The sequence below is a fragment of the Haplochromis burtoni genome, unplaced genomic scaffold, assembly GCF_018398535.1.
Source record: "Haplochromis burtoni strain Fernald_Lab_line unplaced genomic scaffold, NCSU_Asbu1 Contig_575, whole genome shotgun sequence".
Taxonomy (NCBI): Eukaryota; Metazoa; Chordata; class Actinopteri; order Cichliformes; family Cichlidae; genus Haplochromis; species Haplochromis burtoni.
Window position 1 is genome coordinate 268,897 of NW_024582936.1, and position 14,218 is coordinate 283,114.

At 45.5% G+C, this 14,218-nt stretch overlaps 2 protein-coding genes across 5 annotated transcripts in view; one reads left to right on the forward strand and one right to left on the reverse strand.

The window, feature by feature from the left end:
* Window positions 1-203: 203 nt before the first annotated feature.
* ddx27 (DEAD (Asp-Glu-Ala-Asp) box polypeptide 27) lies at window positions 204-8,659 on the reverse strand. 2 transcript variants are annotated; one of them, XM_005948165.3, is made up of 21 exons: window positions 8,466-8,659; window positions 7,072-7,215; window positions 6,894-6,953; window positions 6,497-6,662; window positions 6,289-6,341; window positions 6,129-6,215; window positions 5,941-6,046; window positions 5,686-5,859; window positions 5,435-5,585; window positions 5,256-5,355; window positions 5,040-5,181; window positions 4,808-4,961; window positions 4,288-4,369; window positions 3,857-4,034; window positions 3,656-3,762; window positions 3,426-3,522; window positions 880-971; window positions 686-806; window positions 513-606; window positions 379-438; window positions 204-299 (listed from the first exon to the last, which is right to left on the reverse strand). In XM_005948165.3, exons 1-21 carry the CDS (start codon window positions 8,547-8,549, stop codon window positions 284-286), a joined length of 2,268 nt encoding a protein of 755 aa, XP_005948227.1. In that variant the 5' UTR covers window positions 8,550-8,659; the 3' UTR covers window positions 204-283. The 2 variants fall into 2 exon arrangements, with proteins under 2 accessions (XP_005948227.1, XP_005948226.1); XM_005948164.3 differs by having other exon boundaries at window positions 513-609.
* Window positions 8,660-12,591: 3,932 nt separating this feature from the next.
* LOC102300085 (phospholipid transfer protein) overlaps window positions 12,592-14,218 on the forward strand; it is a gene marked incomplete in the record, with an annotated part of 43,723 nt that continues 42,096 nt past the window's right edge. Inside the window, 1 exon segment of one of the 3 annotated variants that reach the window (XM_005948166.3) lies at window positions 12,592-12,702. 3 annotated transcript variants of the gene reach the window in all.

The window sequence follows — 14,218 nt, forward strand, 5'->3', positions numbered from 1 at the left end:
GAAAACCTGCCATACAACAGACTTCCATTGGTGTGCTGAGGTCAGCTGATCTGCCCGCACCTCGCCCCGTTCTTCCTCAGCTTCCAGTTTACATTTCATTTTTCACGTTTTGTCATGTGACCTTTAGTTTGGTTCGTTTTGTGCCCGTCTGAATGACCCAAAGATAAAAAACAACAACAACAAAAAACCCCGTTGACAATGGGTTTAATACACATTGAAACTTTATTTAAAACTACTGTAATAAACAAATAGAAAAAAAACAAGGCGTTTCCCACGTGCTCTGTCACTTCCTCCTGAACCTGGCAGATAGAGCAGAGTGTCAGCCATCTTTACCTCATTCAGGTCAGTGTGACACCAGAGAGAACAGGTGAAACTTACCTGGAACTGCCAGGTCGCTTCCTGTCCACACCCAGACGCTTCCTGTCTGCAAAGGACGGTCTGTAAGGGAGAGAGACAGTGAGACAGATGGGACAGATGGACAGACAGTGAGACAGCTGGCTACCTGTACGTACCCTGCTCGGTACTGCTTCAGGGCCTTACTGCTGGTGTTTGTCAGCTCTTTGTCAAACACCGACTTCTTGCCTCCTTTTCCTGCTTTCTGATTGGCTGCTGCACACAGAGGATTGGTGAGAGCGAGGACATTATCAGGGTTAGTGTGTTTGTTAGCGTGTTTACAGCATCATACCTTTAGTTGGCGCTTCATCCTCTGGCATCGCCCTCGCCCTCTTTGGTCGACGCTCTCTTTTGGCTGCTCGCTCAGCAAACATCTGGGCCTTCAAAATCTCGAACTGAGCACGCTCCTCAGACTGACAGACAGGTAACAGGTAAGCAGGTGATTGATCGGAGGTGAGTACTGATTAATGCTGGATCGTTTTTTACCGTCAGCTCCTTTTTCCTGCCGTCCTTCAGGAACTTCTCTCTCTTCTTCTTCCCTCTAACGGCAAGATCAAACTCCTGCAGAGCCTTTGACACTGAACAAAGTACTACCGTTACACAAATGGTACTCCACTGTACTAATCAATACTCTGATATATTAACTATATGAACTATAATTGCCCATTGGGCCTAAGGGTCCATCTGTCAGCATCTTACAATGCTGTGATTGCAGCCATTCCCCACTCTGTGAGTGGTACTCATGGACATTGATCAATGACCAATGGTCGTGGGGTGACCGTGGCTCAGGGGGTTGGGAATCGCATCTGTAACCGGAAGGTCGCCGGTTCGATCCCTGGGCTCTCTGTCCTGGTCGTTGTGTCCTTGGGCAAGACACTTTACCCTACTGCCTACTGGTGTTGGCCAGAGGGGCCGATGGCGCGATATGGCAGCCTCGCTTCTGTCAGTCTGCCCCAGGGCAGCTGTGGCTACACCTGTAGCTGCCTCCACCAGTGATGAATGTGAGAGTGAATGAATAGTGGCATTGTAAAGCGCTTTGGGTGCCTAGAAAAAGCGCTATATAAATCCAATCCATTATTATTATTATTATTGATCAGCAGGTGTTGATCAATGATCACGACAGTTTGCAGATCAATGATCATAAACTGACCTCCCAGCCCGTTGTTAGTGGTGCTAGTTTCAGTATAGCTCTGGAGGAGTACTGTAGCTACTGTTAGCTCTCGCCCAGCAGACTGTCCTCAGCAGTCGTGGAAAAAATGCTGGCTGACAATTTCTGTTGTCTTAAGAACATAAACAACTGTGGGACACTGTTTGTCCGTGATTTGGAGCGCCCAGCGCGTGCTCCCGACGCAAACTAATCCTGCTGGGGAGGCCTACCTTGGCACCGTCGTAATGCAGGTGAAGCCAAAGGCGAGATCAACACGTTCTCATCCCAGCTCGTAACACACCGATGCTATGTGACGTCAGTGTGTTACGTGTTTGGCTCCATGAGAGCCATTTGGAATGAATCCATACATGTAAAGGTTTCATACGGTTAAGGTTAGGGCTGGAATACACGGCTGGAGTGTGTGTTACTGCTGTGAGTGGGATTCTGTTGGATTCAATGGAAAATCCGGAACATATCAGGACGCGGAAGCGTTACTAAGAGATGCTTTAGGACAAATCGTCGGTATTACGCGTTGGGGATGAGAATGCTCTGCTTCATCTTCTGTTTTGCATTTGTGTGAGAGTCCAGTCATAAAAGCTTCTTAAATATGATCAACCTATCTCTAAATCAGCTATGTACCACAGGCCTTCAAGCTGGCTGTAGTTAAACCTTTACTCAAAAAGCATCTCTAGACCCAGCAGTCTTAGCTAATTATAGGCCAATCTCCAACCTTCCTTTATATCAAACATCCTTGAAAGAGTAGTTGTCAAACAGCTAACAGATCATCTGCAGAGGCTTATTTGAAGAGTTTCAGTCAGGTTTCAGAGCTCAGCACAGCACAGAAACAGCTTTAGTGAAGGTTACAAATGATCTTCTTATGGCCTCTGACAGTGGACTCATCTCTGTGCTTGTCCTGCTAGACCTCAGTGCAGCGTTCGATACTGTCGACCATAATATCCTATTAGAGCGATTAGAACATGCTGTAGGTATTACAGGTACTGTGCTGCTTCTTAGTTCAGATCAAACTGAGGTTATTGTACTCGGCCCTGAAAAGCTTAGAAATATGGTATCTAAGCAGATTCTTACTCTGGATGGCATTACCTTGGCCTCCAGTAACTGTGAGGAACCTTGGAGTCATTTTTGACCAGGACATGTCCTTCAACGCACATATTAAACAAATATGTAAGACTGCTTTCTTCCATTTGTGCAACATCTCTAAAGTTAGAAATATCCTGTCTCAGAGTGACGCTGAAAAACTAGTTCATGCATTTATTACTTCCAGGCTGGACGACTGTAATTCATTATTATCAGGAAGTCCTAAAAACTCCCTGAAAAGCCTTCAGCTGATCCAAAATGCTGCAGCAAGAGTCCTGACAGGGACTAGAAAGAGAGAGCAGATTTCTCCTGTTTTGGCTTCCTGTTAAATCCAGAATTCAAAATCCTGCTCCTCACATACAAGGTCTTAAATAATCAGGCCCCATCTTATCTTAATGACCTTGTAGTCCACTATTCATCCACACACTGGTGGAGGCAGCTACGGTTGTAGCCACAGCTGCCCTGGGGCAGACTGACAGAGGCGAGGCTGCCATATCGCGCCATCTGGCCCTCTGGCCAACACCAGTAGGCGGTAGGTGAAGTGTCTCGCCCAAGGACACAACGAGTGAGAGTGTCCGAGCCGGGGCTCGAACCGGCAACCTTCCGGTTACAAGACGAACACACAACTCTTGAGCCACGATCGCCCATTAGAGCACTTCACTCTCTTTTGATAACAGGATCGAGTTTAAAACCCGAGTACTGCGACAGCACTACTACACAGTACTTCCTGGTCAGCCGTCAACTTGAACGAAGGATTACGACATACTACAGAGTGTGAATCAGTACTTACTGCGGCTCTGTTTCCTTTCCTGTTGGGTCTGAAACCAAACCCGCTGTGACTGATCAGAGGAGGCGGAGTCAGTGAGACGCCTCTGAGCCACACTCAGCTACACACAGACAAACACACAGGCAAACACACACATGGTTTAAATAAAAATGCTGTTTGTTGCAGTTCAGCTCTTTTGCTTTTAAATTAAAAACAGGTATTTTAGTGACAGTTATGCAGGTATCCAGGTGTACCTTGGCCTCAGACGCGGCCAGCTCTCGTTCCTCTCTCTCCAGCTTCATCACAGCTTCCACGTCTTTCTCCAGTTTGGCAATCAGGTCTCTAAACTTCAGGATGACTTCTGAATGACATAAATACACATTTCAGTGACGGGTTCTCTCACCTGGAGGACACTCCTCACCTGGGCCACCTGCTCACAGTTTGGGATTGTTTACCTGGCGGCAGAACGCGAGCCTTCACGGTGCTCTTGGCTGACTTCACGACCTCTTTCAGCATCTTCCTCTCGGACTCTCCGACGAGAGACACCGAACGCCCCGATCGGCCCGCTCTCGCAGTCCGCCCCACGCGGTGCACGTAATGCTTGACCGTGCCAGGCATGGTGAAGTTTATCACCTGAGGGGCAGGCGAGCGAGCGAAACACGTTTTAAAAAGCAGCTTTAACGCTTCTGTTTACTCTGGTTACCATGGTAACAGACTATAATCCACTTTGAATCGTGTTTGAAGAACAAAGTCATGTGACTTTTCTTCTTTTATGACCATATTTCATTAAACATCGAATTCTGTCTTTATTCATCTTTCAGTGGTTGTAGGAACGTCACCATAGTAACCCTGCCATAACCTTACGGTTCTCCTGCAGAACACTCACTGTTTTGACTCCATCGATGTCCAAACCTCTGGCTGCCACATCTGTCGCCACCAAGATATCAATCTGTTCATCTTTGAAACGCCTGCAAAACAACAACAAGAGCAAAGTTCCTTATTCTAAACCCGAGTTTCTCCAACTTGTAGTTCTGAGCGTACCTCAGCTTCTTTTTTTATAGAGCACTTTAAAGTCAACACGGCTGACCAAAGGTTAGGGAAAGTCAATTGTGTGATATTGTGAGAACGAAGGCTGTATTGGTTGTGGTTTTTACACATATAAACACATAAATAAGAGGTAACGCGCCCAAGGTAAAAAATAAATAAAATTAGTAGTAAAACACGAATAAAACAGACGATAAATAAAATTAACAAAATAAAGAAGCAACCAAAAACTGACTACAGGCTGAATCTGGTACTACTCCTAAAACACTTTGGAGAAAAAGTGTGTTCTTTAAAAATATCAAGTGCTGGGGCCATTCTAATATGGAGGGTAACTTATTCTCTAATCCCAGTTGTACGTGCACCTGAGGTTCTCCAGTCGTTGGTTCTGACTCAGTTCTCCATGCAGTTCTCCAACCTTCAATCCCATTAGTCCCAACAAGATATGCAGTCTGTGGGCCTGTTTCCTCGTCTGAGTGAACAACATGACGTGATCCTGGAACGTCCGAGTCAGCAGAGCTGACAAAAACAAACACAGGTACAACTGTAGAACTGTCACTAGTACCTCTATGTTACTGCAGTATCACGAGTACCTACCAGCTACCACGGCCTCGCGGTCTCCTTCTCTGTGAGGTCGGATTCGGACAAACTCCTGCCGCAGGAACGGCGCCACGTCAGTGTTGCTGTTAACAAAGATCCTGACTGGCTGCTTCAATGACACCGCTGCCAAGTCTTTCACCTGAAAACACGTGTCACAGGACAGTCACTCGGTGGTCAAATGATACAGCAGCACACATGGTTAAGCATGCATACCTCCTCTGTCATGGTCGCAGAGAACAGCATGGTCTGTCTGTTGTAGGAACACAACCTGATGATCTCTTTCATCTGCTCCTCGAAGTACTCATCGAGCATCCTGAGGGAACCACACACAACCGTAAGTGTCTCGGCAGATTCTGGTTTCTGGTGTGACGGATTCCCCCGTCGCTCTTTACCTGTCGGCCTCGTCCAGGATCAGGATCTCGATGTGCGTCAGCTCAAAGCTCGGCGTGTTGTGAAGGTGATCGATCAGCCGACCAGGTGTTGCTATTAGGATGTCCGGGCCAGCCCGCAAAGCTGCCTCCTGAGACTTCAAGTCCAACCCACCTGAAGACAAATCAACACAGATGAGGCCCAGACCAAGTCTGAATCGGACCGGGTCCAGAGTCAGATCGAACACTGATTGAACCACGACAAATAGACGCACCAACAGCCAGGCAGGTGGTGATAGACGTGAACTGGGCGAGTTGACGGGCAACAGAGTGAACCTGGATCCCCAGCTCTCTGGTGGGAACCAGAACCAAGACGCGGGTCACCTGGGATGTCCTGGGCTTGTAAACCAATCGCTCTAGCACAGGCAACATGAAGGCTGCCGTCTTCCCTGCACAGAAAGGAGGAATTCACGTGTCCAATTAAACTGAGATCAACTGGACCCAGTATGATAAATGGGACCCAGTGTTACCTGTCCCAGTAGCAGCACAGGCACAGAGGTCTTTGCCCAGCAGACCGACAGGGACGCAGGCCTTCTGGATCGGAGTGGGCTGCTTAAAGCCCAGAGCAGTGATGGCCTGCAGGAACACGAGTTTACTCAGACAACAACGAGTCACACAGCAGCAGGAGTCCAGGTCTGAGCAGACGTGCTGGTCTTACCTTCAAAATCGGCCTGGACAGATTCATGTCATCGAAAGTCAGTTGGTCATCGTACTGCGACGCGTCTTCATAGAACGACTCTGCTGCCTGGACACAAAGATGGCTGTTAACATGTAACCCGCGACATGAACACGTGAATTTACTCGGCTGTCTTCCTCACCTCCTCTGCCACCTTCCTCTTCTTCCCCCGTCGCTCCTTGTCTCTGAGCGTGTCTGACAGGAAACGGGAAGTAAAAAAAACAAACTTCCGCTGACAGTATTAACAACTGTATCAGAGCGCCACTCATCGGTCTCAGGCTCAAACTTTAGTCACAAACAATAACGTCTGAAAGAATTCTTCCTGCTGGATTTAAAAATAAGTTTCTTACCTGATTTGGTCAAAATTTCCTCGTCGCTCGAGCCAAACTCCTCATCTTCGTCCTTATCTTCGTCCTCATCACTAGCATCTGTCTCTCCAGCTGGAGGTTTCACATCCTCCTCCTCCTGGTGGTTCTCTGATGAAGCTTCAGCAGCGTCACTCTGAGATGATTTCTCCTGAAGGTCAAAAAAAAAACAACAACACCTGACGCACAGAAAACAGACTGATACAAGGGGCCAGTCAACTCACCTGTCCTTTTCTGCTTAACCTGTGCAAGATTTACTACTGCAAAGCACTGTTGGTATTTCTGTCATGTGACTTCATGCTGTCATATTCCACATGAAACAAGGTTTCATGTTCTAAAGAGAATCTGCTCCAACCTTCAGGCTCGTTAGCCTCACACTCACCTCAGCTTTCCTCTTTCGGCGGATTTTCTCTATTTTCTGGTCCAGAGTTGTCAAGGTTCTCTGCAGACAGAACGCAGAACGTGAGAACAAACACACAGGTGGAGAGCGTCATGCTCTTCCCGTTGTTCCATGTGTGTGATGAAGTAACTGTGCTGCTCCGCAGCAGGTTGTTCTCTACCTTCTTCTTGAGCTGCTTCATGACATCGGCCATCGCCCAGTCATCGTCGTGGCTCGGCCCGTCTCTCTCTCCAAACTCAAAGTCACAGTTAAAATCTCTCGACCCGCGACTCTTCTTCTTCTTCTTTAGCACGATCGGCTCCTCCTGGAACACAGACACAGCACAGGTGAGTGACCCCTCCCAGTAACCCTTTAGCAATAAACCTCGCAGACAGTGGCATTTCCATAGAAACTGCATACAGATGCAAGATTAGGTAACTTCAGGTTTAATTCTGTAATTTCAGCATTATGAGAGGAGTTCACAACACGCTTCTTTATATCCCCACAGCAACTGATACTGCAGACACAGCCTTTAAGATCCAGACCTCCTGCTGAGCAGTCAGATCTGACGCTTGCCCAGAGGTCAAAACATGAACAGCGTACAGTCGAGTCTTAATAGCTTACTTACAGCTGGGCTGGTCAGCCTCTCTGTTTGGCTGCAGTGGTTAATATTATATTTACATGCTTCCAGCTCCCGTTTCTGCTCCGTGACAGCTGTACTTTCCCTTTTTCTCCCTCCTTGCTCACAGACAATCACGGGTCCATTCTCCCTGCAGCACGGACTACACTGCCCATCAGGCTGCATGCTTTAGGGCGATGCCTGTAACTCTCTTCCTGTTGCCTTCATATTAAATTATTTTTAAAAATATTTCTTCACGTCATTATGCGGCTGCAAGTAGAGGTGACATGGGCCGCGAGACAGAGACACAGACATCAGAGCCTCTTAGTGTTTTGTTTGGGTTTCCACCGGCGTGGAAACCAAAAATAGAGAGAGCACAGCCGAACATGAAACAGGAAAAGACCGCCTGTAATCCATTTATTTCAACAAAGTAACTGTATTCTGAATACCACCTTTTTAAACGGTAACTGTAACGGAATACAGTTACTCATATTTTGTATTTTAAATACGTAACGGCGGTGCATGTATCCGTTACTCCCCAACACTGGCCGCAGCTGAAACCACCAAACATCAAAGAAAAGGGAGAAGCCTCCGTCCGGCCCGCAGCACAGAGACCCCGCTCACCTCTGACCTTTAACCTCCGTTTGGTTTTGGATTCATAGTTGGCTTCATTACTTATGTGTTTATGACTGACCGGGAGAGGTGATGCTGCATTAGTGGCCATTACTGCACTCAGCTCTCCTCAGTTTACGCTGAGCACCGGAGCTGTGCGATGCTCTGTGGTACCGGTCCAACACCAGGTCCCACGGGCCGATATTACGGTGAACGGTAACTAATTCCAGATAATGTTTGTTCTCCGGGACAGTCCGCAGGAAATGACAGCGAGCCGCTGAACCTCACCGAAAATTACTCACACCAATACCAGCGGATGGGCTCTGGTCCCGGATCCGACTCACCTCTTGCTCGGATTCGGTCTCCGCCTCGTCGGGAATCGGATCCTCGTCCCGGATCGTCCCGATCAGACCGAGCTGCTCCAACATGGTGGTCCGACGTCCGGGTCTGAACGGGTTCTGAAGACGTTGTCCACACAGTCACACACGTGTGTGTTGATGAAAACAGGAAACGCAATCGTTTGTTTCCGGTTGACTTCTTCTTCCTTAGCCAGGCTTTCCGGGACTTCTGAGGCGCACTGCTGCCCCCGTCAGCTCGAGCGTAAAACTACAGCCAGCGTAATACATCTGACGGTGCTTCAGAAAGCACACGTCACAGCGTCCCATTCAAACAATACGTAAATAAGGGTGTTAAAGCCATTTTCCAAATGAGCCTCCAACCATCACACTGGATTATTGTACCCCTGCACTCAAATGAATGGAATGTCTTGGATTATTTAAATCTGCCGCTGAGCAGTTTAACATCATCATTAACACCTGACTGTCTTGGATTCTGTGATGGATGGTTTGGAGATGGTGGTGGCAGAGCTGAAGATGATCCAGATGTTCACTGGAACTGAGAGGGGTTGGACAGGATTAGAAATGAGTCCATCAGAGAGACAGCCCAGAGTCAGAGAGGCTTAGCTGATTTGAACATGTGCAAAGTAGGGAGAGTGGCTATAAAGAATGTAGATATTATTGAACTCCATGGTTCTCTTTATAATTTTATTCTTTGGCCTTTGTGAATCCTTCAGTGTGCTCACATTAATCCCAAATTTTCTCTGATTTTGCTTTTTATGTCGCAGGTTATCCTCCATTAAATATTACACTTCATCTCATTGAAGCTGAAAATCTCAGTCACATTAGGAAAGCCTGACTGTTTTGATGATGCATGGGTTCTCTGCGAGTACTCCAGCTTCCGCCTGCAGTCCAAACACGTGTAGTTAGTGGGGTTAGGTTAACTGGTGACTCTAAATTGCCCATAGGTGTGAATGGTTGTCTGCCTATGTGTTGGCAACCCAACAGATTGGTCAGTGGTCAATGGTAACTTTGTCCCCAGTGGGAAATTGATTTGCAGTTTGTCCACACACAGATAAAAGTAAACAAGCACAACTCACAGGAAACCCCCCCCAGAGAGGATGGCCCAAATGTTATCATCAACAAAGTGCAATGGCAACAACACTCATGGTTTAGTGTTATTAACCATGATAATAGCAGCAGGTACAAAGGACACTATGTCTCTTGGTCTTCACTGCAGGCACTTTATACCAACGACCTGAGGGAAGCAGCTGAAGATCATTAAAGGGAGGACAGTCTGAACATAACATGACCGAGGTCGCCTTCCTCAGCACCTGTCTGTTATAAAAGTCCACAAGCTGGACCTGAGACCTCCCTGAAATCTGACCAGCCACTTTAACCAGGTTAGCAAGTCTGGTCTTATTGGTCAAAGACACAGTACCATACCAATAATACAAAACATTTAAACAGATTCAACAAAACGTTTATAAAAAGGGTCATCATTTCAGATGAAACGTTAAAACCTCCCAGTTTCCTTACAAAGTGTCACGCCTGGCGTAGCAGACGTGTGGAATGGAGATAAGGACCCAAGATGCGGAATGCCAAGTAGTGAGTGAGCTTTATTAACAAAAGGTGAAATACAGCACAACAGGAAGGGGGGGCGAGGAACACAACAGAAAATACTCTAAACTGGGAAAACTAAAGCTTAACACAAAGCCAGAGCACGAACGAGGGTACCTTGCAGGGAGACTCACCAGGAGGACGGAGGAACAAACACGGAATAACAGAGGGTAATAATGCAGACAAACCAGCAACTACTAAGACAGAAGACACGACTAAAATACACTGAGAGAACACAGGGAGATTGCACACAGGTGGGGAACACAGCTGGGAGTGATTAACCAGCTGTGTTCCCCACGAGACAAGGGAGGCAATCTGAAAACACTCACATAAGACGCAGACCTTCACAATAAAACAGGAAACACATACACGCAATGACACAACACACAGACTTCACACAGACTGGGGAACACAGAACATAGGAACATGAAACGTGAACAGGGAATGTACAAGAACCCCAAAATAACCAAAACCACAGAATAATAATAACATAAACAGTCTCAGACTCCCGATCATGACACAAAGTACAGTCGTTGTTGGACCTTTTTTCACTGTAGCATCAAGATGTGACTGAAAGGACAGAGCCTTATCAAGAACAACCCCCAAATATTTACAACTGTCCACCAGTTCAATGGCTGCACCATTTACCACTGTTAGTGCAGAATGGGAGGATGTCTTCCTGAAGTCACCATGTCCTTAGTTTTCAAGGTGTTGATCTTTAAGAAGGACTGATCACACTAAGAAGAGAACTCATCCACAACAGGCCCACGGGAATCCTCTCCACCATGAAGGAGGTTTACAATAACTGTGTCATCTGCATATTTAAAGAAACGCCTGTTACTGGGACAGTCGTTAGTGTACAAAATATATAGTAAAGGGGAGAGACAAAAACCCTGTGGTGAGCCAGTAGAAGAATTCAGCTGTTTGGAAAGGTTTACTCTCACACACTGAGATCTGTCAGTTAAAAAGTCTAAAATTCAACCAACGAGATTAAAATCAAGTTTAATCTGGTTAAGAAGTTTATTATTGAAAGCTGAAGAAAGACATTCCCTTTAATAAAAGCTTGTTTCCTGGCAACCTGTCATTAGTGTACATCACCCTATGGTAGCTGGGATAGGCTCCAGCCCCTCTTCCATGACCCTGCTAAGGATAAGGGAACATCCTCCGTACATGTCCAAACCATCTCAGCCTCTCCCTCTGGCCTCTTTGACCCTGGACTGTCCCTTTAATGTGTGCATTTCTAATCGTGACCATCCTGCTTTGCGCTCAGTGAAGATTAAAACATTTTCAGCTTGGCCTCCTATATTTCTATATTAATCCCATAAAATCATAACCATTCAAATCTAACAAGTATTCTTAATATTATAATCTTTGCTGCAGTAACACTCAAAATGTCCCCACTGTGGGACAAATCAGAATCAGAATACTTTATTGATCCCTAGGGGAAATTATTTTTCGTTACAGTGCTCCATTATAAACAAACTGTCACAGCGAGTGAGATGACCTTGGCCGCTTGGCCTTACCTTGGCCTCCAGTAACGCTGTGAGGAACCTTGGAGTCATTTTTGACCAGGACATGTCCTTCAACGCACATATTAAACAAATATGTAAGACTGCTTTCTTCCATTTGTGCAACATCTCTAAAGTTAGAAATATTCTGTCTCAGAGTGACGCTGAAAAACTAGTTCATGCATTTATTACTTCCAGGCTGGACTCCCATCCATCACACTCCCATCTCCAAACTTTCTTAAAGAAAGTTGTCTGATTGTTGGGGCTTCTCTGGGGTTCTTTATAATACAAATGAAATAGAAGCATCTGCAGCATTTATTTAGTGCTATGTAAGTAAAATTAATTTGAATTAAATGTTAAGTTAAAGGTACAACAAAAGTATTTAATTTACTGCATTGTAATACTTTGATCATTTATTATTTACAGTTTTATAATCTGTAGATTGATGTGATGGGAAATTAATATTATTTTGTTATTTTATTTTTTTCTTTTGCTCAAACTACCAGAACAGTACTGTTTTTAATATGGATTAAAATTATTATTACTTTTTTTATTTAGTTATTTTATGGTGTGGCTATGCCTCACACAGGAAAGCTCCCAGTTTGAGACCAGGAGGACTCAAGTAGCTTTGTATGTTCAAAATAATCCTTGAAATCTGAATAAGGAACTAAATTTATTTAAAATATTATGTAAAAAGAACATTAATAATAAATGTCCTGGTTTTTAAACACCTGATTATTTTATGCCAATATTATTGTTTTTACTGTGAGGCACATTCTGATTTTTTTAAAGTCAGTTTCTGTTAGATATAACCACCAATGATGAGTGCATGACAGTATTTTTATTTTGTTGTTGGTTTGAACCCTTACACAGTAAAAAACCCTCAGCTCACTCAAGACCTCTCCAAAAGAAAAAGAGAAAATGTATAGCTAAAACATGAAGAGAAACACAGAGGAGGGGGAGGGGGCGGAAGGGGAAGCATGAGGGGTAGGGGGAGGAGTCTGTGACTCCCTCGGGATAAAAGTCTCCACAGAGAGATCGGTGCTCAGAGTGAACAGGGACAGAAAACCAGAAACTAAGACGTGATCTCCTCCTCTTCATCCTCCAGCTGCTGATCTGTGAGTTTCATCACTCAGACATTCAGAGCAGAGTTCAGAGGCAGGAAAAACAGCTGACATCAGAGAGGGAGACACAAAAGGAAGAGTTCAACTCAGAGAAGAGACAGACAGACAGAGGTCAGCTGACACCAGACAGGCAGGTAAACAAACAGAGAGCGTGACATCATGGACAGGTGAGCCCCATCTGAGGTTTTTTTATTTATTGTGATTGTTAGTTTGAATTTGCAGCTCAGTAGATGCAGGTCTGAGGAAGAGGAGGTTTAAACTGTACCCTCCCCCCCCCCCCCCCCCCCCCCCCCCCCCCCCCCCCACCACATAACCTCCTGCTCCAGTATAATCCTCATCCAGGCTTTCAGCTCACTGAGGAAAACGTTTCAAGACGGACCGTGTGTCTGGTGGAGAGATTTTATTGAGATGTGAGATCCTTAAAAAGCTTCTGACTCGTAGAGCAGGAGGAAGCTCGCCCGTCGCCACAGCGTCACTGAGAGACTGCAGGACAGGACAGGGTTAAACTGAAACTGCTGGACTTATTAGGCTGAATTAAAATGTTATGAGGTCACTGATTTAACTCTTTCATTGTTTGTTGGGGAAAATTTGCTGCTTTGTTTGCCTCTGAGACTGGGAGGTCAGAGGTTGGAGGTCAGCGTTTGGGTGTGGAGTCTGTGTTTGAGCTTCAGTAGCTGAATGAATGAGGACTCTGAAGGAGTGTAATTAAAGGTTAGCCCTTAGCAGTTACTGGTGAGCCAGATGTTTAGATGTGGGTGCAGCAGCAGCTGGATGCTGATTGGCTCTTGGCACTGAGCTGTTATTAAACACACTGATTACAGACTGAGCTTGTGTCAATATTTGTGAGGATGCTCTGCTTTTTGGAAGTTTGCTGGAAGCTTCAAACCTGATGAGTAATGTGTGTGTGGTCTTTCAGGTCTTGTTCTCTGTTCAAGGCTCATCATGACATCTAATCTTTTAAAATCTGTCAAGATGCACTACGAACTCATCAGCAAAGTGTTTACACATGTCAGAGCATCTGTGGACTTTCTTTAGGACTGGAAGGGTCTTGGAAGCCACAGGCATCGCCCCCTGGTGGCCATTAAAGAGAATTTGGGTTTTAGGCACTGACACTTTGTGAGGTAGAAGATAGTTCCAAATAACCTACCTCAAACCATCTTTTTTTTCCTTTTTTTTCTTTTTGCCTGTCCCATTTGGTTAGCCGTCAGAATTGTTGTCTGAAGACCAACAAGGATACCCAATGGATTTATTTTGCCAAATGGATCATCGTGGCATTGCCGTATTGGTCCATTTGATCGACCTTTGTTTTTATTATTTATTTTATTTTCAGTTGTTACAGACGGGACAGACATGAGTGAGAGATAGGAAAGGGAGAAAGAAAGAGGACAAAAAAACCCATCTTCTTAACCTCTGGGGGGTCCTAGAAAAATGCATACACTATTGGGCTTAGAGCCACAAATCGACCACGCCATGAAAAGTGCCATAAAATATCTATATATTAATATTTTTT

Coding starts and splice junctions, on each gene's coding strand:
- ddx27 (XM_005948164.3), bottom strand. CDS start 8,549: ATGTTGGAGCAGCTCGGTCTGATCGGGACGATCCGGGACGAGGATCCG. Junction 5,182..5,255: donor CTGCGACCATGACAGAGGAG/GTATGCATGCTT, acceptor ACGTGTTTTCAG/GTGAAAGACTTGGCAGCGGT. Junction 4,370..4,807: donor CAACGACTGGAGAACCTCAG/GTGCACGTACAA, acceptor GTTGTTTTGCAG/GCGTTTCAAAGATGAACAGA.